Genomic DNA, 26,536 nt, shown 5'->3' with positions numbered 1-26,536 from the left:
TTCCACACTCACCATTACTCTGAACTGCTGATCCCAAGTATTTAAACTCATCCACCTCCGCCACCTCTACTCTCTGCATCCTCACCATTCCTCTATCCTCTCTCTCATTCACACACATATATTCTGTATTAGTCCTGCTGACCTTTATTCCTCTTCTCTCCAGAGCATATCTACACCTCTCCAGGGTCTCGTCCACCTGTTCCCTACTCTCACTACAGATCACAATGTCATCTGGAAACATCATAGTCCAAGGGGACTCCTGTCTAATCTCGTCTGTCAACCTGTCCATCAACACTGCAAATAAGAAAGGGCCCAGAGCTGATCCTTGATGTAATCCCACCTCCACTTTAAAAGCATCCATCACTCCCACTGCAACCTTACCGCTGTCACACTACCCTCGTACATATCCTGCACCACTCTTACATACTTCTCTGACACTCCCGACTTCCTCATACAATACCACAACTCCTCTCTAGGCACCCTGTCATATGCTTTCTCTAAGTCCACAAAGACACAATGCAACTCCTTCTGACCTTCTCTGTACTTCATCAACACTCTCAGAGCAAACATTGCATCCGTAGTGCTCTTTCCTGGCATGAAACCATACTGCTGATCACTAATCATCACTTCCCTTCTTAACCTAGTTTCCACTACTCTTTCCCATAACTTCATGCTGTGACTGATCAATTTAATCCCTCTGTAGTTACTACAGCTCTGCACATCACCCTTATTCTTAAAAATCGGTACCAAAACACTTTTCCTCCATTCCTCAGGCATTCTCTCACTTTCCAAGATTTCATTAAACAATCTAGTTAAAAACTCCACTGCCATTTCACTTAAACACCTCCATGCTTCCACAGGTATGTCATCTGGACCAACAGCCTTTCCATTCTTCATCCTCTTCATAGTTATCCTTACTTGCTCCTTGCTAATCCACTGCACTTCATGATTCACTATCCGCACATCATCCAACCTTCTCTCCCTCTCATTCTCTTCATTCATCAGCCCCTCAAAGTACTCTTTTCATCTGCTCAACACACTCTCCTCACTTGTGAGTACATTTCCCTCATTATCCTTTATCACCCTTACCTGCTGCACATCTTTACTAGCTCGGACCCTCTGTCTAGCCAATCGGTACAGGTCCTTTTCTCCCTCCTTAGTGTCCAGCCTTTCATGCAACTCTTCATATGCCTTATCCTTAGCCTTCACCACCTCTCTCTTTGCCATGCACCTCATCTCCTTATACTCCTGTCTACTTTCTTCATCTCTCTGACAATCCCACTTCAAAAAATATATTCCCAATTATCTCTTTCTTCCCCATCACACCTCCAACATTTGCAATCTACCTAAGGAAAAAAATTCTTTGGAGTTTGTTTGGGATATAAAAATACCTATACAAACACTTTCAAGCAAATATTCTAAATCCTCTAGACTTTGTTGCATATTTGGGAGCCATACACATATCCTCCCATTGTTTCTTTGTGAACTGCTTGTCTAGTCTCTCGTCCTAATCCATTCTAACCTCCTCTAATTGATTCCTATAGTTAACTTGTAATATTTTAACAGCAGCTTCTGCTCTACATTCTAATAAAAACTGTACCAGTGCTGATCTTTCATTTAGGATCCCTCGATTCCTTTCTTTTAGCCTGTACTCTGATATCAGTCCTTGATAGAAAAGGCAATCTCTAGCATGCAGTCCAAATGAATTCTTAGCCTCTTCCCATTCTACTACCTTTCCCTGTCTATTATTTGCTCCCAGTACCTCTGCTCCTCTCTCGCCTATTCTCTGTACCCCTAATTGGAGTCATCCCTGTTGGCAGAATCTCATTTCTCCATTCCTGTGTTTAGTTCATAGAATACTTTCTACTACTTTATGAATGTAAAATTCTGTATGATTATTGTTATTTTCCTAATGGATCTGCATCCACAGTCCCCGTATCTCATTTCTTGAGCTCTCCCCCATTTCATCATCACCCCTTCCACTTTGAATTATAGCTTTTTGCTTGTGCTGTGTATAGGAACCTTAACTGTGTAGCTCTGAAATACATCTTCAAATCAGGTAATTCCAGACCACATTGTCATAGCGGAAGGATCAATTATTCCCACTTTTCTCTTGCCCTCTTCACCTCCTAGATAAAATCCTTCAACTCTTTCTTAATTGCTATCCACAATATATTTTCTCATTGATAAAAATATGCCTGACCTGTGTATAAAAACTAAAGGGTCTAAAACATTTTCACTGCTTGTATCCTACTATCCATTTCCTTAAAATGGAGCTTCCAGTTTTCCAGTTTTTGAATTATCTTTTGTTTTAGTCTCTTCCCACATATCCTTAGCTGCCATAACAGAATACTTCTAACCCATACTTCTAAGTACTTCATTTTATCATGTCCCCATAAATATGGGTAATTATGAACAAATTTATGTGTGGGTACATAGTTTACAGCTATTGCCTTTGTTTTATCTTCATTAATGTTGTATCCTGAAAAGACTTGAAACTATCTCGGAATATTGACACAGCACGGCAACAACGTAACTGAATGAAAGGCTGGTGTGGAAGGCAAACACAATAACTCCTCGGCTTGGACACGGTACAAAAAGTTTATTGCACACAAAAAAGAACACAAAAAAAGAACACCAGGTTAAGCGCTTTCATCTGACACATGCAGACTTCTTCAGAACAAAGACATACAGCTGCACTTTCATTTTATATTCATTATGGCGCCAAAAACCACTTCACAAACAATAATGATTTAAAGGTATATACATAAAACGTGTATACAAAAAACGTGCCTTAATAATAAATCCTATCTTAAAAAATCCTGTCTTAAAAATACTGTCTTAAAAATAAGGAATACCTCTAATATATTAAACATATTAAGCATATAAAAAACACACAATAATAATACATGATTCCCTTGACATTTAAATAAGGTATACAAATTCTAAATAAATACTAATTGAATATCTCATAGATCAAATGCTCATAATGACTGTTGTCAAAACACAAACCTGACAATAAATATGATTCATAGACTATTGAATTAATTCATAGACTGTTTTAAAAATATATCAAAAAAAAAAAAAATATATATATATATATATATATATATATATATGCGAAATGTATGTGCGTGGAACACTGTTCCAAGCACTATGCTAACTGCAAGAACGGTTTTATGCTGATAAAATCATTGATGCCAGGCAATCTTGTGGCATCAGTAATAATCTGCCACTTGCTCTCCTTCATGGCCAAAAAAGCTTTTACGTTCCCCCCATATACTGTAATATTAACCTTATCAATGATTAAGAATTTAAAATAATGCGTATCACCATATTTTAATATATGCCTGTAAAGGGCATTCTTTGTATCTTTGTTCTTAATACTATATAAATGCTCATAAATACGACGTCTCAATTGTCTCTCAGTCTTGCCTATGTAAAACGCTGAGCATACTTGGCAAGTTGCAAGATAGACGACAAATTTAGTATTGCAATTTCCTGTCCTGCAATGTATATATGTTTTGTTAAAATTTTCCAATTTTACACCCCCTATTTCATTAATGGTATAACATTGGTTGCAAGTTCCGCATTTACTTGTACCAGATGATCCCCCTTTTTTACCACTGGATTCTAAAATCCTTTTGAGGTTGTGTCCTGTTTTATAAACAAATTTGGGATGAGACCCCAAAGTCAAAGCCAGATCATCGTTCATAGTAAATAAATTCCAATGTTGCCTCACTATGTTTTCAATGTACTGAACTATGGGTGAATACATTAACACACAAACCCTATTGTCAAATCCCTCCTTTTGTTTATTGTCCGATGGTAAAACCCCATATGTTGAGTTACCCAACAAAGGTAAATATTTGTTACCCCATTCTTTGCTGACATATTTAACAACATCATTTAATAGGGTAACCGGGTATCCTCTCACACTAAACATTGACCTAATTAATTCAAGTTCATTATCCAAGACAGCTCTAGTCGAAGACATGCAGGCTGCTCAGATACACTGTCCTTTAAAAACGTTTTTAAAAACAAATTTGGGATGATTACTGCTAAATTCCAAGTAATCATTGGAAAATGTCGACTTTCTATGTATGCAAGAGACAAATCCATCGTCACCATGGCTAATATAAGTGTCCAAGTAGGCTGTACCCTTTTTATTAATATTATATGTGAACTTTAAAAAGTCTGTGGTGTTGTTGATGTAATCAAAGAAAGGCTGAATTAATTCTTCTGGACCCTTCCATAGCACAAAAAGATCATCCAAAAACCTTGAATAATAAACAATGTGTTGAAAAAATTCGCTTCTAAATAGGTATAGGTTTTCCCATTCAAGCATGACAAGATTTGCAAATATGGGAGCGCAAGCTGCTCCCATTGCAACACCCCTAGTCTGTCTAAAGTATTCATTTTCAAAGTGTATATAATTGTAGTCTAATACTAAGCCCATCATATCAACAATGAGGCTAATCCTATCCCATTTCATGTTGGAATATTTCCTAAGGCTGTTACAAAAATAATCAAGTCCAATTTCTTTAGGGATACATGAGAAAAGATCAATTACGTCAATAGTGATGTAAATGAGGTTCTCATTCCATAATTGCGATGTTAAATTCCTAAGAAACATCCATGAATCTTTTATAAGGTGAGGAATGTTTTTATATATGTGCTTCACCCATTTATCAATAGCTACACCCAAGGGAAATGTTTTAGACCTACTACCCAATATAATGGGTCTAAAAGGGGGGCATTCCATATTTTTATGTACCTTGGGTATTCCTATAATTGTGGCTAAAGTCGGATGTTCAACTTTCAAAAACTGGTACACCTCATCTGTAATTCTGTGGTCTATAACATATTCTTCCACAGCTAAATCAATTCTCCTGTAGCCGATGTTAACTTCATTAAGACAGATGGCCTCATAATTCTCTGATTGATATAATATGTTATAGATTTCATTAATATAATCCATTTTATTGTATAAAACAATACCTCCCCCTTTATCGGGTTTCATAACCCTCACTTCATTATTATTTACTAATGAATATAAACAGGTACGTTCCCCTTCAGTTAAATTGTCCTTCTTATTCAACATTGCATACTTGTCGCTCTTATATACTTTATAAAAACTATATATGTCCTGACAAACCATTTTCTCGTAACTTGCCACAACCGCATGGTTGCAGGGTATATATGTACTTTTCTTCTTGAGTACAACCTGTTCCCTCCCATTATGTATACCATCATTGTCGTTTAATTCATTGTTTTTAAATTCATTGTTTTTAAATTGTAGGGCTAAATTCAATCTCCGACAATATAATTTAAATTCAGTGATAACATCAACTAAATTAAACCTCACAGTCGGTATAAATTTCATTCCTTTAGAAAATAAGCTGTAAAATTCATCTGATATGTCAACATTTGTGTAATTAAATACTTTAAACCATTTGTATGAGCTCACTATCTGATCCTTTTCCACCTGTGTTGGTACATCAGAATTCACAACAGATGCTTGGCTAAGAACCAAGTTTGCTACTACAGGGCAGTCACTTATCATACCATTGTCAGATCCAGTTTTGCTTATCTCCTTTTCATGTAACTGGGAGTGAATGAATTTTTCTGAGGGGGGAAAAATCTGCCACCCCGAAAATTTACATTCCTGTCAGTATGTCTATCTTCGTACCTTTGATGTCTATCACTGCCACCATCCCTATCGTTTTTAGGCCAAATATATGCTCTGTTGTTAGTATATTGGTCCAAATCACGAACTATTTTCCTACTTTTTCTTTGATATATGTTAATAGCTTTCTGCTGTGCCATTGTAAACTGTTTGTCATACAATTCATTCCATTTAGGAAACAATTCATTAGTAATTAATTCATGATTTAAATCATCAACCTCCTGTATTAAACGTGAAAGTTTTTCATCATTTTTCTTTATCAACATTTTCATATAACAATAACCAAAACTGTCAAACATATGATTAAATTCACTCATCCCATCATAATCCAAATCAACCCCCATAGGCATCTTAAAAAATCTAATACCCTTAGGTACTATTTTTAAAGACATACATTTAGTAAAATATGCATTTTCAATTTTAATATTCTTAATAGACAATAGCTTCTTACCAAACAGATATATCCTGTCCTTAATAGTAGAATCATCCCTATTAAAATCATCTCTTTTAAAAAAATATTGACCATTTGTATAACCCCCTTCAACATCCTGTTTTGTGAATTCATAATCATCCTTCATAAAACATTCCAATAAGTCATTTGTTTCACCACCTTTAGATTTACTCATAACATTAAGTTTGCTGTGGTTGTTAACATACTGCTTTTTACCCTTAGGAACATTCACATTTCTAAATATATCGGGACTCGAAATATTTATAACATGTTCTGAAATAAGCTCAGTACCTCTTGCGTTGTCTAATTGTGTCTTGGCAACATAGTTTACAGCTATTGCCTTTGTTTTATCTTCATTAATTTTGTATCCTGAAAAGACTTGAAACTATCTCGGAATATTGTACAACACTGAAATGTAATTTTCTGGTTTTATCAGGTCCAAATAATATTATCTGCAATTAAAGCCAACTTGTCTCAATTCTCATACCAACTATATCCTTGAATTTCTGAGTCCCTTATTTTCTTTGACAATGATCCTAAATATAACACAGATAACAAAGGGCACAGAGGAAACCCCTGCTTGGTTCCTCTCTTCAAACAGAACTTATCAGAGAGGAGCCCCCCACTTTAATTTTCCATATCCAATACTTCACATATCCTCCAAATCGTCCTCATTATTTTTTCATGGAATGCAAATGCTTCGATTGTTTTACTCATAAAATTCCAGTTTACTCCACTGAATGCTTTCTCTGTATCAAGACCCACCAACAACAGTGGTATTTTCTTACATTCTGCTTCCCTCTGGATCATCATTGTTTAATTAATGTTGTCAAATGTTTGCCTTCCCTCAACAAAACCACATTGATCCATATCTATCAATTTTGGCTTCACCTTTTCCATTCGTTTATCCATTATAGACATAAACACTTTATAATCATGGTTTAGAATTGAAATGGGCCTGTATGAAGCTGGACCTGATGGATACTTACCATCGTTCATTATTACAGATACCAAAGCATTATCCAGGATGTTGATGCTTCCTCTCCTTTTAAAATACTGTGAAACAGAACCTTCCAGATCTTTATCACTTTCTTCCCTCTTAACTTCCAAACTTCCACAGGAATACCATCTATTCCTGGAGACTTTCTTGTAGATTGGTTATATCACAGTCTATATTACATATCCGAATGCTTAAATGTTCGAATCGCTAAAGATCGACCTTTAGCGATCGAACATTTAAATGTTCGAATATAAATAAAAATAAAAAAAAAAAAAGAAAACAAAAGGAAAAAAAAACTAAAGGGTGCAAGCAGGGGGGCAAGCCCCCCCTGCACCTTCCACACCCCCGCTACTTAAATATAACAACTCCAAGATTGCGCTACAGTGTAGGGAATGGAAAATGTCCTGTTTCCGCACTGTAGTGCACTGAAGTGCGATCTCGGAGTTAGTATATTTAAGTAGCGGGGGGTGGGGTGGGGGTGGGGTGGGGGTGCAGTGGGGCTTGCCCACCTGCTTAAACCCTTTCCTTTTTCTTTCTTTTTTTTATTGTTTTTTTACATATTCGAACATTTGAATGTTCGATCGCTAAAGGTCGATCTTTAGCAATTTGAACATTTAAATGTTGGGATATGTAATATAGACCCGTCATATCACAATTTTATCTCATCTCCTTCTATTGTAACTGTTAGTAATTGGGCTTCATCTATCTCTAACCTTGGCATATTTAATTCTTCCATAAACAATTCCATTTGTACTTCTTGATTTCCACATTGCTCTGCTTTATACATATTTTCATAAAATTTCCAAAATATTTTTAATACCACTACAAGAGCTTTGGCTAATTTCCTTGTTATAGTCTCCCTAAGCTTGGCAGAAAACCCTTCTATTTTATGTTGCCTAAGCTGCTTGTTAAAAGCTTTTGTGCTTTGGAGTTATTATAAAAAAAAAAACAAAAAACAAAAAACAGTTGCTTAACAGCAATCTTTCTGCACTCATGCATATTATAAAGACAGTCCCTTATTTTCTGCTTAGAACACTGCAGTTGCTCCTTTTCATATTCTGTGAGGTTCCCCCATTCTGCAATACTGAAAACCTTTGTCAGTCCCACTAAATAATTCTTGTTAGCTATTAACCATATCTTTTTCTTTTATTTTTACCCTATATGTAAACTCCGCTTTCGTTTTCTCCCACTCCCTATCTATATTTTCTGAAGAAATTTCTATCTTCCGTAATAACTCCCTAATAATTTCCAATACCCATTCCTTAAATTCCTCTCTGTTTAACAGATAGGTGGGAAGTGCCAGTGTCTCATTTTTATTTCATCACCCTTCATTTTTATTTTAGTTATTACTGGAGCATGTTCTTAAATAGTTATTGGATGTGTAACAAAACTTTAAATGCACATCCCTATGAAATATAATTTCTGTTGAGCCTAGCCCAGTTTTTGTACCTTGGAGACTAATATGTAAATTCTCTCTGAGCTCCCACTACTGAATTCACATCTTCCATACCAAATATTTTGATACATTTCTTCGAAAATCTACACTCTTTTGTTATACTTTGCTCCCCAGATACATGCTCACTGTTGTAAATGAAACTCCAGTTCTACCTGTAAGTAATATTCTCTGCTGAAAGCTTATTATTTTTTCAAGAATTTTCTTAAGCTCCACTGTAGCTCTTTTCCGTGGAATATGAATACATGCCAGCATAATCCTCCTTCCTTGCCAGTAGCCCCTTACTGTAACAAATGTGCCATTATTATCCCTTTTCCCTCTTCTATCATTATTGGGACTCCTCTAGAAATTAATCTAAGTACTCCCCTTTTCCTTTGTCCCAGATTGTCTGGTGAATAACCAAACTTAAATCATTTCTTTATCAAATTTACATGCTCAGTTCTTTCCAAATGTGTCTCCTGTAGCACTGTTATATGCACTCTGTATTTTTAATATAGTTCACTACTCTATCTTTTTGTATATACCTGTTAGACCATTCCCATTCAAAGATAATATGGAAAGTGTTGCTGTTATGATAAGAAGTTATTATTCTCACCTGTTGTGTATAACAGCTTTTTTAATGTCTAGTTTCAACTTTTGTGTAACATGCATACATTAATATTTAGCAGGTTGATCTTTTATACAGTTGTTTCTTGTCATAGCCATTTGCACACGTCACATCTTACAAGACTTTTTGTTTTAATGAAAACCCTCAACAAATGTCATCCAGAACACCACCTTAACCTAATAACCTAATACAAATACATAAACTAAGTACATCTTCAAATAATAAAGTTTAACTCTCCTAATAGAAAACATTGTCCCAGATTGACAGCTGTACTCACAGGCTTGACTTGACTAACAATAAAGGTTATCCATGCTAAGACACATGGCACAGCCTGTGGTCGTACTTAAACTTAAATGCTGTCTGTTTCTGTCTTTATTCCTGTCCCAGATATAGAAAACAACTTGAATGCTTTCAGAAAACATTTTTGTTTCGCCTTTAAAATAAAAAAGTATTCTCTTTTTATTGCTCTTATCAGCTTGTTTCCATAGAGAAATGAGAACCAGATACACAGATGCCTTTAACTACAAGCTTCTCATGTTGCACTGTGAGCATTTTATTTGCTAAAGGAAAACTTTTCATTACATTCAGTGTTCTTTTATTTACATGCTTCCACTTAAAACATGTTGTTATATGATGCCAGTGGCCTTACTCTAATCATTCCCTTGTGCAAAAGTAAGAAAAAGCTTATCAGTTTTACTTATATCATACTTTTTTGTCCAGGCTTTCTTCTCTTATTACACTGCAGTGCCTGCACGTCTTAAAACTGAACAATAAGAAAGAAAGAAGAAGGAGGAAATGGGACCTGTTTACTTTAATACCCCTAATACACACAAAAATTACTGAAAAAGCATTACTATACAACATGCAGCAAATGTCACGTTTTATACAAATATTGTTAAGAACAAAAATGTTTTATTTACAGTTACCTCTTTCCTTCTTCTTCCCCTCTCCTTAATGTTTTTCTAGACATTAATGATATGATGTTGGGCATATGCTTTGGAGACCCCTACAAGTTAAACATAGTCAAAAAAGTCCAATATTTCCATGTTTTCCTGTTCCTCCATATTTCACAAATGTGACTGAAGCATTCTAATCCCATGTTTATTCATTAGTTTCTGAATTACTGCTTTTCTTCCTGTTGATCTCCATCTCCCAAATCCAGCCTCTTGTTCATTTCCAACATAGTCATGGTTCTTCTAGCCACCTCTTCTGATTTTAACAAGCATTTTCCTTTGGAACATTGGAAAAGGTTTCACTGGCATAATCACTCTACGAGTTGTACTATCTGAAGAATAAGAAGCTGAATCTCATTCTGCTTGATAGCTCACTTTTTGTTGGACAGATGTTTGTATTTCCTCCTTAGCATGTTCACCATCAAAAAATGAATTTGACCCTCCAGGAAAAAACATATTCTGAAGATAGCTGGATACCTTGATAAGATCTTGATAAGAGATCTTAATAAGGTCTTGATAAGAGACCTTGGGAAACAGGTGGACAGTAGTTTTTCCTTTAATAATCACATCGCCACAGTGGTCAGGAAATCCTTCTACGTGGCACACCTCAACACAAAAGGTTTCTTATCCAGAAAAAAAGAGGTCATTGTTCCCATCTACTCATCACTCTTTAGACCCATTATAGAGTACAACGCCCCTTTTGGTATGTACCTCACAAGACATCTACTACAACTGGAAAGGCCACAGAAATACCTCACAAAGAGAATTACTGGCCTCAAACACATGCCCTACGCAGACCGTCTAAAAAAACTCCAGCTTTACTCCATCGCATATCGCCTACTCAGAGGTGATCTCTGCCTAACATACAAAGCTATGTCAAACCCAGAGCTGTTGGACATGCTCCACTTAAAGAAATCCCAATCCCTCTGAGCTACACGCTGTAGGGACCTAAACTTTGTCACCACAATAAATAGAACATGCTGGAGGGATAGATTCCTGTCACAGAGACTTCCCATACTCTGGGACAGACTACCTATCTATGTCAAACAGAGCTCCTCATTAGCACTCTTCAAGAAAAATCTTGATGATTGGACAGGAAATAGGAAATTCACCCCGGGGATCACTTCTGTGGCTCTGCTTGACAGGGGCACAGGAAAATAATTTTCTTGGGTGGTGAAAGCCAGGGTACCTTTTTGGCTAGGCTTACATAGGCCCTAGGGCCAATAGCCTAGTACCTACCTATGACCATATACAGCAGCTTGAATCTCTTACATGCTTCTCAGCATTCCCTGATTGCTTGAATAAATTTACTTCTCCTCTGCCTGGTGTACAATGAGTAATCATTTTCCACAAACACTCTACTTTGTCATTGGTGCAGCGGTTAGCATTGCCACCTCACAGCAAGAGGTTCTCAAGTTCGATCCTCGGCTGGGGTGCCTCCTGTGCGGAGTCTGCATGTCCTCCCTGTGGTCGCGTGGGTTTCCTCCCACATCCCAAAGACATGCTGTAGGTGGATTGGACACTCTAAATTGGCCCTAGGTGTGCATGCATGTGTGTGCCTTCTGTGGAAGGTTCGGTGCCGGGCTGGCAACTCGGCACCGTAAAACTCCACTGCCAATCATGAGTGGACAGGTGATCCGCTGTGGCGACCCCTAACTGGGAAAAGCCGAAAGAAGAAGAAGACTCTACTTTGTCATTCGGCCACATTTTTTGTCAGAATCAACTCTTTCTGCTGGTAGGATTGCATCTTCACTATTAGAAGTCTTGGCTCCTTTCTCATGACCAGGTTTCTAGCATACACACAATGTGCCCTTTCAATTAACACCTCCTGCTGTGGGATGCCAGTCCAGTTGCTTACTTGTGCTTTCATAAAAAATATTGCAGTCTGTTCCATCCAGTTTCTCTCATACAGCAGAAAGTCTTAGGTTTTCCCTATGTGCTCTGTCCTCAAATTTTACCATTTTTTGAAACATCTCTTCTTGAACAGTCTGGTACTCAGCCAACCTTTTCTTAAATTCATCCTCTGATTTTTGCAGTTTTATCAGCTCATCTGAATATCTGTCTAAAGGTTCTTCAATTGTTCCAGCCTTTTGTTATTTAAATTGAAATACTCCTTCAGTATTTTGTTTATTTTGTAGTAGAAGTATAGGTGAAACAACCTACACCACAATAAAAACATCAAAGAAGGAAACATTTATTGTGAGTGCTTTCATGGCTAACAGTGCCGCTTCATCAGACAATCAAACAAGCATTGCTATACAGTTTATTTAAAATAAGTCCATCCAATGAAATTCAAGATCCAGTAAGACAATTAATAAAATCATGTGACATTCATTAAAATAAGTATAAGTAAGCCTTTGACAATATGTAAAAAACTGTATATAATAAAAATGCATACATAAAAAGCACAATATAAAGCATGCTACCTAAAAGTTTTGTTTTTTAATATAGATTTAATACATATTTTATCATTTAAACCTTTACCCTTGTTACCTCTCATCCTGATTATCCATTTCAGTTCACATGTTTCAACTCTTTTTTCAATGTCACCCCCTCGTATGTCAGTTTTCCTTGATTCAATTACTTGGAATTTGAAATTATGTTCAATTCCATTGGTGTTAACATGTTTGGCTAAAGCATTAGAGCATATCTGATTATTGATACTATAGACGAGCTCTCTAATTCTGTTGCATAACCTGCGATCAGTCTTGTCAAAATAAAAGCTAGAGCAGATTTAACACACTGCCAAATATACCATATGGCTGGTGTCATAGTCTGCTCTTGCATTAAATCTTAAACATCTGCCTGCATCAGGGTGCATAAATTCATTACTACTATCTATATACCTGCACCAATTACATCTAAAACAAGGTATTGTACCATAGGGGGTGATGGGTCTACCACTTTCACTTTGAGTTCTCGGGTAGCATAACATTCTCTTCAGATTCTTCTTATTTTTATATACAAAACTGGGTTAGTCACCTCCAGTTGACTTCACATCCATGTCTACATTAAGTATCTGCCAGTTATTCCTTATAATTGTCTCTATTTTATTTATATTGCTGGAGTATGTTAAAGGGACTCTAACATAATTAGTCATCTCCTTTTGCTGTGTATTCCAGGGTCCGTCAGAAAAATATGGTTTGCCTTGATTATTTCTCAAACGTCTGACATTTTTCAAGGCTACATCAACCTCTGATCCATTGTAACCCCTTTTTTCAAACCTAGTCTTTAGAAGGGATGCCTCACTAAGGAAATCAGAGTCATTAACATTAAGTTGGGATGCACGTAGCAATTGGCTTTTGACTATATTGCAGTTTGACTAAATTCAGGTTGTACCTAGGGGTCTCGATCCTAAGGATGCCAACCTATGGTGAATCGCGCCAGGAATTGTTGATTAAGTGGCAAAAGGTAAATCTTGATCTGAGCTTCAGTTACATGAGGCTCTTAAACCAATTTTTTAAACCCGAAGAAGATAGATTGATCGAGCACACTTAATCCTTGCAAAATGAAATTATGAAAAATATCCACCTGAACGTCTCGATACTAAACTATGCCACATATTGGACTCTGTAGCTGCTTTTGAATGAAGGACTCTGCAGCAAAAGCAAAAAAAGTTAGACAGAGATCTGTCCGACTTTTCTGCAGTGCATGTATTCACTTGGCCTAAAACAACTATAAAGCAGCAAGTAAACTCTGGGAAAAAGTACAGTTTTGTACCTACCATAAATGTAGATGTCCGATAGACATGCAACTGCAGTCATAACATGTGGGTTGTCCTGCCTCAGGCAGCCCTCGGTCGGCCGGATTCCAAAGTCTGGGTCCGACGTCGGCTGATGTCGCATTTCTCTCCGACGTCAGAGCGGCTGGAGTACATAAGCATCAGCCGACGCCATTTTCTTCAGTGTTTCTTGCACCAGATGCCAGGTGCCCTCCAAGGAAGGCTGTAATCAAATTGGAAGACAAAAACAGGATTCCAAACAAATAAATGAGCAATAAAACAAATACACCATAACAGATATCCCCAGCTAAGAGAAACAGGGATAGGAGTGGACCCTAGGCATAGAGGGGTATGGAGGGAGGGAAAATCCGACTGCAGTTGCATGTCTATCGGACATCTACATTTATGGTAGGTACAAAACTGTACTATGTCCTTCAAGAATGCAACTGCAGTCATAACATGTGGGTAGAATACCATAGCTTAGCTGGGGGAGGAGGAATGCTCTAGGAAAAAGATGGTGTGGCAATCAAACCCTGCAGGACTGCTGAAGCAAAGCCTGCTCTGGATCTGGAGTATAGAAGGAGATTGTAGTGTTTGGAGAATGTATGCACGGAGCTCCATGTAGCAGCTTCTAGAATGTCCTTGGTAGGCACCCCTCTTAAGAATGCTGCAGAGGTGGCTGTAGCTCTAGTGGAATGTGGTCTGACATTGGCTGGAACAGTCTTTCCATGAAAGGAATAACAGAATCTGATGCAATGTCCAATCCATTTAGAAATAGTCTGTTTTGAAATTGCTTTTCCTTGGACTGCAGGGGCGTAAGCTACAAAAAGTTGTTCAGACTTCCTACTGGCCTTGGTTCTGTCCAGGTAGTATCGAAGTTGTCTGTGAATGTCCAAGGTATGCAACAGTCTTTCCCACTTATTCTCAGGATTGGGGAAGAAAGCAGGCAGATGAATGGCTTGATTTAAAGAAACCCTAGACACCACCTTTGGCATAAAAGTAGGGTTGGTCCTTAATGAAACCCTGTCTCTGTGAAAAATAATAAAGGGTGGTATTGCCATTAGGGCCTGTAGCTCCGAAACCCTTCTTGCTGAGGTAATTGCCAACAGGAAAGCTGTCTTCCATGAGAGAAATTGCAAGTCAGCTGAAGCTGCTGGCTCAAATGGAGGTAGAGTCAGTTTTTCTAGAACAAAATTGAGGTCCCAGGCTGGCACTGGGGCCTTTCTTGGTGGCTTAATGTTCTTGATTCCCCTGAGGAATTGCCTTAGTAAAGGGTGAGAAAAAACAGGAGGATCAGTGTTGTATCTAGCTGAAATAGCAGATGCATGTATCTTTATGGAAGAATATGAGAGGCCGTTCTTTAACATATCTGCCAAATATTCCAAGATGAGTGGGATGTTCAACAATGATGCATCATGTCCCTTGCTGGTATTCCAATTGCTGAATCTTTTCCACTTTGCTAAGTAAACCTTTCTGGTGGATGGTCTTCGAGCCTCTGTTAGTATCCGCTGAACTTCCTTGGAGAGAGATAAGCTGAATTTATTTATGGGATCTCCCAGGCTGTTAGCTGCAGTGTCTGAAGATTTGGATGCAGTGTTTCAAAATTGTGTTGAGTCAAAAGTAGAGGCCACTGGGGAAGGGTCCACCTCCTGGTGTGACATATGCTCCGTAGTAGTGGGTACCAGTGTTGTCTTGGCCAGTCCGGAGCTATTATGATTCCCTTGGGTTTCTCTGCTTTGATCTTTAGTAATACTGAGGTCATCAGTGGCAGAGGTGGGAATGCATAGATTGCTAGGGAGTTTCAGTTGAATGAGAGGGCATCTATTTTCCAAGCTTTTGGATGGTATGTCCTTGTGCAGAATTTTGGTAGAAGATGGTTGAGGTGAGAGGCAAATAGGTCCACTTCTGGCTTGCCCCATGTCGAAGTGAGTTGTCTGAAGGCCTTCAGATGTAACCTCCACTCGTGTGGATCTGTGAAATTCCTGCTTAGGCTGTCCGCCAACACATTGTCTTTTCCTGGAACAAACTGGGATTGTAACTGGATGTTTAGGCTCAGTGATTTCTCCCAAAGCTGCATTGTCAGTCTGCAAAGGGGGTAAGAGTGGGTGCCCCCTTGCTTGTTTATGTACCACATCACAGTGGTGTTGTCTGTCCGTATCAGTAAATGGCCTTGCTGGAGTTGGTGTTGAAAGGCCTCGATGGCATGCATTACTGCCAGCATTTCCTTTTGGTCTATATGCAGATGTGTTTCCTTTGGAGACCATTGTCCTTGTATACACCTGCCTTCCATGTGCGCCCCCCATCCAAGGTCTGAGGCGTCTGTAGTCATGGTCTGTGTTATTTGTGGTTTTTTGAATGACATACCTGTGTTTGCCTGGCTCACCGAGGCCCACCATAGGAATTCCTTTTGCAGGCATGGAATGAGTGGTATGATTGTCTCCAAATTGTTGCTGTGTTGAGACCAAATGCTTTTTAGGTACCATTGAAGCTTTCTCATGTGTAGTCTTGCTAATGGAACTAGGAGAATGCAGGATGCCATGTAACCCAGGGCCTGTAGGAATCTCCTTGCAGTCATCTGGGTGAGTTTTGCTAAACCTTTGAAGTAATGAGTTAAATTCTCTTGCTTGTCTTCTGTCAGGTAAGCCATCTGAGAGGCTGTGTCTAGTTTGGCTCCTAAGAAGATTATTTGCTGGGATGGCTGCAGTCTTGACTTTTGGAAGTTGACTGTGTATCCCAGAGCTTAAAGTAATCGTATGACATAATCCAGGTTTTTTGTCAACATCAATTTGTCGTCCGCTTGTATGAGGCAGTCGTCCAGGTACGGATAAATTTGTATACCCTGGAGCCTGCAATGAGCAATTACTGAAGCCAGGCATTTTGTGAATACTCTGGGCGCAGTAGATAAGCCAAATGGCAATGCTGAGAATTGATAATGCTCTGGCCCTGCAAGAAATCTGAGGTATCTTCTGCAGCTGTGTCTGATAGGGACATGCAGGTATGCCTCCTTGAGGTCCAGAGTAATCAGCCACGACCCCTTGCCCAGCATGGGAAGGAGTTGCTGTAGAGTCAGCATTTTGAACTTTGGTACTATGAGAAAGGTGTTTAATGCGGACAGGTCCAGTATTGGTCTCCATTGAGATTATTTTCTTGGAACAAGGAACAGTCTTGAGTAAAACCCCTGGTCTTGTTCTTGTTGTGGAACTCTTTCTATTGCTTTCATCCGAGTCAGCAGAGTGATTTGCTTGATAGTCTCTGCCTTCTGATTTTGTGGTAAGTTTGGCATGCCTTGTTTTCTTGGTAAGGTATGAAAATGAAACCTGTACCCTCGGTCTATAATGTCCAAAATCCATTTGTCCTTTGTCAGTCTGTGCCAGTTTTCTGCAAACAGAGATAATTTCCTGCCCAAGGGAGCTTCTAGTTGTTCCCTGGTAGGCGGTAGTAGAGGAAAGTCATTGAGATTGTGGTTGTGGGGCAGGTGAAACCCCTGCGTCACTTCTTTGGTTTCCTGGCTGCCATTGTCGTCCCCTGTAAGGGCCTCTGTATTGGCCTCTTCCTCGGCCACGTCTGTTCTTACCCCTTTGAAACTTTTCTGGATTAGGAAAGGACCAGTTTTTGAAGGCCAATTCCTACTGAATCTGGGAAGTTGAACCTGGAGGAAATCTTTCACAGTCTGAACTGATTTTGCTTTTTCTTCGATGGTCTTTAACACATCCTTAGCATTTGCACCAAAAAGCTTGTTCTTTTCCAAAGGTGCATCCAGAAGTTTTGCTTTTACATGATCTGGTAGAGGTTGATCTTTTAACCAAGCATGTCTACGAATGACTGCCCCTGTCATAGCTGCCCTACATGAAGCTTCCAGTGCATCATATCCACACTGCAGGAAGTGATTGTTTACTTGCTGAGTGTTATGTACAGCTTCCTGCAAAGTCTTCCTGTCTAAAGGATCAGGAGTGGCTAATGTTTTTTGTAAATCATCTAACAGATAATCCTGATATTGTAACATATGAAAAAGGCAATTTAAAGCTCTCATAGATAAGGTAGTGGATGTGTAAACCTTTTTGCCCCATCTCTCCAATGACCTAGCTTCCCTGTTGGAGGGTAAAGGATTTTTTGAGGTGGAGGCTGAAACTCCTGGAGGGCAAAGGATTTTTTGAGGTGGAGGCTGAAACTCCTTTAGGCCCCTGTGAAATAGTTTCCAAATCAGCAGTATGGGCCCTGAATAAATGGGAATGAGTTTCTGGGACCCTGTAATACCTGTCTGGCTTGACTGGAGCAGGAGGAAGAGAATCAGGGGTAGCACTAGAGTCAGAATACAAATCATCCAGAACATCAAGTACAGGAGGAATAGCTAAGGGCCTGTGCTGAGGCTTCTTAAGGAAAGTCCTAAGGCGTTTCCTAGAATCAGAATATTCCTGACCTTGCCACTTGAAATGCTCCCTCATGGTGTGCAGAACTTCCCCAAAAGAAATATCCTCAGGAGGGGAGGCCGAGGGGATGGAATCTTCTGCATCCGAGTCCTCATAGGTCTGAAAGAGCTCTTCCTGGCTATCAGAGTGGACAGAGCCCTCAGAATCTTCATCTGAAGGAGTAGGGTCAGAGGGTTCAACCCGGGGCCTTTTATCAGGAGGGGGCTGGGATCCTCTCTCAGGATGGGCCTGTGAACCTCTAATCATGGAAATTAAATCAGCAGCCATGGACATAATTTGTGTCTCTGGAGTCGGCTGAGGTAAGGATTTAGAAGAAGTATGCTTTGTTTTGCTGGCTGCCTTAGCCCTAGTGTAGGCCTTAATAGACATGGCCATAGGGGGCCTGGCAGCTCCACGTGCAGGAGTGACCTTGTCTACAGCAATGGTCTCGGGCATTTCCTCGGTTTCGGTATCCGGAGGAAAATCTATAACTGGTGTCAGAGTAATGTCTGGAATCGGAGTCGTCAGTAATGCGGTGTCTTCGGTTCGGAGCGGTGGAGAGACCGTCTCAGAGGGAACTGGAGCACTCGCGCGAGGTTTTGGCGTGGAGTCGGTGGTAGACGCGGGCCGAGGATGTCGGTCTGGGTCTTTTCGCTTTTTGGGAGTTTGCGATGTCAGCAGATCCGACGGCATGGTGTAAGCAAAATTATCGCCGAAAAAATCTTCAGCGAACTCCGCCCGGCGCCTGAGAGTGCGCTTGTTGAAGTGAGCACAGGCTACACAGGCCGAGACGTCGTGGTCTGGGCCCAGGCAAGGGAGACAGTAAGAGTGGAAATCCTTATGAGGTATTTGTTTACCACAAGAAAGACAATTGTTAACTTTTTCAGTAATTTCTGACATCGGCTGAGGCAAGAAAAGGTCCCCAACGGGGTACTTAGCTTTTTTGATGACTTCGGTATCATAGAATACAGGAGCTGACGGACTGGCACTTGCGAACTGCTTCTGCTTTGGGCACCGCGCGGCAAGAAAGACTGAAGAAAATGGCGTCGGCTGATGCTTATGTACTCCAGCCGCTCTGATGTCGGAGAGAAACGCGACATCAGCCGACATCGGACCCAGACTTTGGAATCCGGCCGACCAAGGGCTGCCTGAGGCAGGACAACCCACATGTTATGACTGCAGTTGCATTCTTGAAGGACATCGGTCAATTCCAGACTCGCCTCCATGCCTACAATTGAAACTGCTGAACACTCCATAGCAGCTAAACCGTCCATGTTATGGATTACATCAAGTATCCCTGCCAAGGGATCAGCAACAGTTAATTCAAAATCCAATTTGGGCGCAAGGAACAAAACGACTATTTCTACCATGAGTATGGCTAGTAACAACTCTACTAACACACTGAGCATTGAAACACCAGTTGAAACTAGAGTCCGGAATAGGAGTGGTTTTTCTTTTCCTTTTCCAATTGGTACACCAACGAACAGACGTTCGAACAGCAGGGGCAGGAACAAAAAGTAATTCACCCCAGATGCGATGGAGAATCATTCTTTAAAGAAAACGTGGCAGACACCAGTGAGTCAATAGTGTGGAATATTTCATCTGATGAACTAACACTTTTGAACAGAGGTATGCATTTTATTCCCATGCAATTGTCTGATATCACTGTATGATTGATTGATTTAAAACTCTTCACCCGTAATATTATGCTCAAAATGTATTTTAAACCTGCTAATAGTGATGTGGATAGGAATGTTTCATACTTTTTTTAAAAGACCTAGTGTGTTTGTGCCTGTTAACAATGCTGCAGTAGATGTTTTTGAAAAGAAATGAGAGGATGAAATCACCTCACTATTTACTAGGAAAAATAAAGGAAGTACTCATTATAATTTAAGCATTAATGAACAGCAAGCACTTAAGACCCTATGTTTAGACAGTTCTATAGTCATTAAACCAGCGGACAAAGGGGGTCCAGGGGTGGTAATGGGCAAAGAGTTTTGTGACAATTCTATGTTATGCATGCTTAGTGACACCACTACTTACATTCAGATTTCCAGCTCACAAGTACATGCTATGCTAAACGGTTAACAACACTCTTCATGATTGTTTAATGGGTCACAATATTACCACAGATTTGGACAAGTATTTTTCTATGTGAGAAACCAGTTATTCATACGTTGCAAGGTTTACCAAAGGTTCATAAGGATGCTTTTTGACCACCTTTTAGGCCCATAGTATCCGACCGTGGATGGTGCACTGAGAATATATCTATTTTTGTTAAGAAACAGTTGAAAAGTGTACTTATTAAGAACATTTATGTGTTAAATGACACAAAAACTTTTTTGAATGACTTGTACACCTTCATAATGCATAGTAATAATCATCATGACGACTACATTTCGGTTACCCTAGATGTGCAATCTTTATTCACATGTATACCCAATGAGACTGGCATTGATATGTTGAAAGAATATCTTTGTGACAACAGCACTTTCAATGGTGCATTCATAGAATTGCTTTTTTTATTTATGGAAATGATTTTAGAGAATAACATCTTTATGTTTAATGATATGACATATTTGCAACAAAAAGGCGTAGCTATGGGCACGTCCAGTGCCCATAGCTACGCCAATATTGTAATGGCCCACTTGGACAGTAAACATATCACAGGGTATTCTGAACAAGTTGTTTTTTACCGTAGGTTTGTAGATGACCTCTTTCTTTTATGGAAGGGGCGAGAACAGTCTCTCATACACTTTCATCAGCATCTGAATTCAGCTACTTCATTTCTGAAGTTTACTCTCAACTATTCAAAAGATTCAATAGATTTTTTGGATGTTACTGTTTTTAGAACAGCCCAGGGTAGCCTTTCTACTAAAACCTTCAGAAAAAGTTGCTATAAAAACAATTTTTACACAGAAGTAGTATGCACCCCCCACACATTTACCACAATATAGTCAAAAGCCAAGTGCTACGTGCATCCTGACAATGTTAATGACTCTGATTTCCTTAGTGAGACGTCCCTTCTAAAGACTAGGTTTGAAAATAGGGGTTACAATGGATCAGAGGTTGATGTAGCCTTGAAGAATGTCAGACATTCGAGAAATAATCAAGGCAAACCTTATTTTTCTGACAGACCCTGGAATACACGGCAAAAGGAGATGACTAATTATGTTAGAGTCCGTTTAACATACTCCAGCAATATAAATAAAATAGAAACAATTATGAGGAATAACTGGCAGATACATAACACAGACATGGATGTGAAGTCAATTGTAGGTGACAAATCCAATTTTGTATATAAAAATAAGAAAAATCTGAAGGGAATGTTATGCTACCCGAGAACTCAACGTGAACGTACGAGACCTATCACCCCCTATGATACAATACCTTGATTTAGATGTAATTGCTGCAGGTATATAGATAGTAGTAATGAATGTATGCACCCTGACACAGGCAGATATTTAAGATTTAATGCTAGAACAGACTGTGACACCAGCCATCTGGTATATCTGGCAGTGTGCCGAGTCTGCTCTAGCTTTTATGTTGGCAAGACTGATCGCAGGTTATGTGATAGAATTAGAGAGCACATCTATAGTATCAATAATAAGATATGCTCTAATGCTTTACCCAAACATGTTAACATCAATGGAAGTGAACATTATTTAATTTCAAATTCCAAGTAATTGAAGCAATAAAAACTGACATATGAGGGGGTGACATTGAAAATAGAGTTGAAACATGTGAACTGAAATGGATAATCAGGATGAGGGGCAACAAGGTTAAAGGTTTAAATGATAAAATATGTATTAAACCTATATTAAAAACAGAACTTTTAGGTAGAATGCTTTATATTGCGCTTTTTATGTATGTATTTTTATGATGTAGTTTTTTACATATTGTCAAAGGCTTACTTATACTTATTTTAATGAATGTCACATGATTTTATTAATTGTCTTATTGGATCATGAATTTCATTGGATGGACTTATTTTAAATAAACTGTATAGTAATGCTCGTTTGATTGTCTGATGAAGCGGCACTGTTAGCCGTGAAAGTGCTCACAATAAACATTTCTTTCTTTGATGTTTTTATTGTGCTTTTGGTTGTTTCACCTATACTTCTACTTCATTTTATTCATCACCTTTCTGGTGGTGTTGCTCATTGGTGAAACCTTTATTTCTCTGGTAGGACTTGGTATTGTTTCTTTTCTTTTACTTTGTTTATTTTAATCAGCTCTGAGCACAGCTGACTTATTTTTTTCCCTCTAGATTACTGGAAATCATGTCTTGCACCAAAGCTGGAGCTTGAACTGCTTTTTCCTTTGAACAGCTGCAGGATTCCTCCCAGCCAATCTTTTTTCCTCACCTTTTGTACTGATTTTTTCTCAGGTTCTCTAAATTTCTTCTTTGCTGGCATCCAGGTACTGCATTTACTACTCAGTAAATGAAATTTACTGAAAAAGACAAATTCACTGGCTCTGTTTTCTGGGTTTCTATGTTCACACTTGGAGAGCTGAAATTAAGCTGTTACTCAGTGTGCAGCCATCTTGGGAATCTTGTTCTATGACTGCTTTCAAACTAAAATGATTCCAGCTCACTTTTGGTTAATTTAAATTACCCATAATGACCTGCTTATTTGATAGAAATTTGACCTAAAAAGTTAAATATTCTTGGTGGTTATTTGTATAAATTGAAGGTTTTCTATAAGCAGTTATGATTTTTATTATACATTCTTCTGAAGTAACTCCACTTATATATACTAGTAAGGTATCTAGCTGATTGTTTTCTGAGACCAAAGTGGCAGGTATAGAATCATTAAGTAGTAATACAACACCACAGCCCATCTTATTAGGTCTTAAGATACTGAAATTTTAAGAAAGCCAGAAATGTCAGATAATCACTACCCCAAGCTTTAACAATTCCAGTAATTAACAATTTGTTATTTTTTATCAAGCTTGACAAATCATAGTGTTTATTCCCTAGACTATGGGCATTGGCAGTACAGACATTTATAATATGATTAGGTCTTCCATTTGTGTTGACTAATGATTCAGAAATTCAGAAACTGGAACTATTTAGTTTAAAAAGTGGTTTACATATTTTGGTTAATAAACAATTAGGAGGCCAGTATAAGAACTCTTTTCAATGCTACAAAGTAAATCCTACCTTCTGAACTCTGAGAAAAAAAGCCCTCTTTTTATCTATAACAGACTTATAATTCTCTTAGCCACAAAATAAGAGTGAATGAGATGCATGCATCTGCTGCTGCAATGTGCTATTCCTGTCTAGAATGATAACAGCTACCCTTTTATGACAGGGTTAATAATGACAGTTGTTTCCTTCTATTTTCATTTACTCCATACTTAAAGTATATTAATGTATCATGTAATTTCCTATTTATCTTTTCTAAAGTCTGTACAACAGCTTCCTCAGGGCACACTAAATGTATAAGTAAAGACAAAACAGAATGGTAACAAAAGCACATCATTTATACATTTTTGTCATGAAACAAAAGGCATAAATTCAACTTTATACAGAACGTTTAAACACCTGAAAACAGTTCTAAATGCATCTATTTTATCAACTTCATATCCTGGACTGGGTTATAGAGGTAACAAACAGAATGCCAAAGTAGACCACCCTGTTCTTAGTAACAATCCCTGCACATCCTGTGGGATACCCAAACACTGCCAAGCAGCTGAGTGTCAGAGTGTCCTTGGTCTACTTAAGGGCTTTTTCCCAGTAGGGTTACCCTTGTACATCTACCATACAAGGTGCCCTGAAGATATTTTTACTAGGTGCTCATCCCACATCAGCTGGAACTTTCAACCTGAAAAAGCAGCAGCCCTTATGAGATCCTTCCAGTTTACAGTGTTTCTCTGTCTAACATTGGGAGTAAGCACAACTAAGGAACATTGGCAGTCTCATCTTTTTGGTTAACTTCTAAAGCGTTATGTCCACATGTGAAGATAGGGAAAACATAAAGACTGGTAAACTGAAAATGTGTTCTATGTCTCAGCTGTCAGTTCATCAACACAGTCTGAAGAAATGTATGAAATACTGTCACCACTGTCTGTGCACTGCTAACCCCCCTTGGGGCTTCTCTACCTTCACTTGTGAACAAAAATCCCAAAGTAGTTCAAATCCATTTGAGGTAGCTGCTACTCCTCTCCTACATATAACTATAGTCTCTCCCAGGAGAGAATCATGGCTTCTGATTTACACCCCTTAACACTCAGCAGTAAACTGCTCTGCAGAATTACAGGTCACTGTCACCTGAGGACAGGATAGGAATATCAGTAGCAGACAGCAGAGATGCAACTGTCATGTTCACAATCTGGATACTGTCCAAACTTTGAAGCACCTTTGTTCTTTGAAAATCCTTAACAGGAAGTGAGAAGACATACCTTTGTAAAGTCCTATACCCACCCTGAACACAAGACTTAATCCTTAGAATGCAAGCACACTTCCTGTTTCACAAATTTAAGGGAATGAACAGCCCATGGCCATGGCCTCGAGACCCTTTACTGCTGTAATATCCCCACAACACATTCCAGGATATGTGGTCTTAGACCTACTTCATTTTGACAAAACACATGTATGACAGTACTGGCAATCTCCTGTGACCTGATCAGTGTCTGTCTAAGGACAAAAAGCTGAGCCATTATTCCATAGTGAGGATGGAATCTGTATTGTTCATTACATATCAGAAGCTGAGCTGTAAGGTGATGTAATCCTTGTGCCTGTGAAAATAATTAAGGCCAAGTCTGTCACTTTCAGCTGCATGCATGTAAATAAAGCAGAACTTATTCAAAAATATTGCAGAGGACACTGTTTCCTGGTTGTCTGGGTATATCAGAAATGAGTGTTTATCCCATTTCAGCCACTACAGCATCATTATTGCCATCTCAGTGCAATATTCATGAAGTGTAGAAAATACATGTAGTTTCTCTAATAAAGCCACATACTAACCTGATATCCAGAGAAGTTAACTCCAGGATTGTTCTCAATTTCCCACAAGCCTTCATTAAATCCTTTTCGTTTGTTTGATTTTCCAAATTTATCCTTGTATTCCTTGTAAGGAAAAAGATCTCTTGGTCCAAGAAAGGCACTATTGTCATAAAAAGAAATGAAAATATGATAGTAGCCTACAGTTTTTATGTAGTTCTTTCTAGAATGGTGACATTTATCAAAGATGCACAAATTAGAACATGGAGAGTAAGTAGAACATCTATTTAAACTTGTGTTGTGTATGTCATATTAGCTATCCCTAGATGAAACCTGAGTAAGGTATTTTGTGCCTCACAAATTAGCATATAAATACACAAATTCTGAAGTTTGTGGGATAGATTCATAAAGCAGTCAGAGTATATCATGTGAAGTAAAAGCAGAGCCAGGAATTGGCTAGACATTAGTCCAAAATGATACAAAAATCACTGAACCCACAGACATTGCCAACATACTGGCAGACAGGTTCAGTGCAAATTTCTCCCCTCCCTCCCCCCCAAAAGGAGAAATATCTATCCCACCAGAGTCTAGCCTCCCAAACATCTCAGATGCCCAGGTGAGAGCTGCTCTCTCTAAAGCAAAAAACACAGCATCAATGGGACCGGACGGTGTCCCCGGCTGTGTGCTACACGAACTCAATGAGGAACTAAACCCACACATAAGGCTGCTGTTTAATCTTAGCCTTACTACAGGATACGTACCCAAAGAATGGCGTATGGCAACTGTGGTCCCATTCCACAAAGACGGTGCTTCTACGGACCCTGGAAATTACCGCCCCATAAGCTTGACGAGCCTTGTCTGCAAAGCTATGGAGAGGATCATAATGGAACTCATAAATAAAGACATTGGGGACCTACAGACACTGGATCCTACCCAATTTGGCTTTGTCAAGGGCAGATCCTGCCTCTTGAACTTGGTCGACTTTTTCGAAACAGTCACTAAGGCTATTGATGAGGGTAAGGCAGTTCACACAGCCTACCTTGACCTAGCAAAAGCGTTCGACACAATACCCCACTCAGGCATCATAGAAAAGCTCACCAGCTTAGATGTAAACCCATATGTCACAAGATGGGTTGCAAACTGGCTCAAGGACAGAACCCAGAGGGTTAGAGTTGCTGGTGCCATGTCAGACTCTAAGCCGGTCACGAGCGGTGTCCCACAGGGCTCAGTCCTGGGCCCCCTCTTGTTCGGCATTTATTTTTATGAAGTGCAGGCAAACATTGGAGGATTGTGGCTGACAAAATTTG

The 26,536-nt window shown here is 39.0% G+C and overlaps 1 protein-coding gene across 1 annotated transcript in view; it reads right to left on the bottom strand.

The window, feature by feature from the left end:
• Positions 1-26,536, bottom strand: part of HDGFL3 (HDGF like 3) — a 248,427-nt gene that overhangs the window by 92,159 nt on the left and 129,732 nt on the right. The window contains exon 3 of the mRNA XM_044077791.1: positions 25,254-25,392. Coding sequence (XP_043933726.1) covers positions 25,254-25,392 — 139 coding nt within the window. The remainder of the gene's footprint in view (positions 1-25,253; positions 25,393-26,536) is intronic.

The sequence above is a fragment of the Protopterus annectens genome, chromosome 7.part0 (genome assembly GCF_019279795.1).
Source record: "Protopterus annectens isolate FY-2018-M chromosome 7.part0, PAN1.0, whole genome shotgun sequence".
NCBI classification, from domain to species: Eukaryota; Metazoa; Chordata; order Ceratodontiformes; family Protopteridae; genus Protopterus; species Protopterus annectens.
The sequence above is the reverse complement of the archived record's forward strand: the minus strand, read 5'-3'. Positions and strand labels throughout refer to the sequence as shown.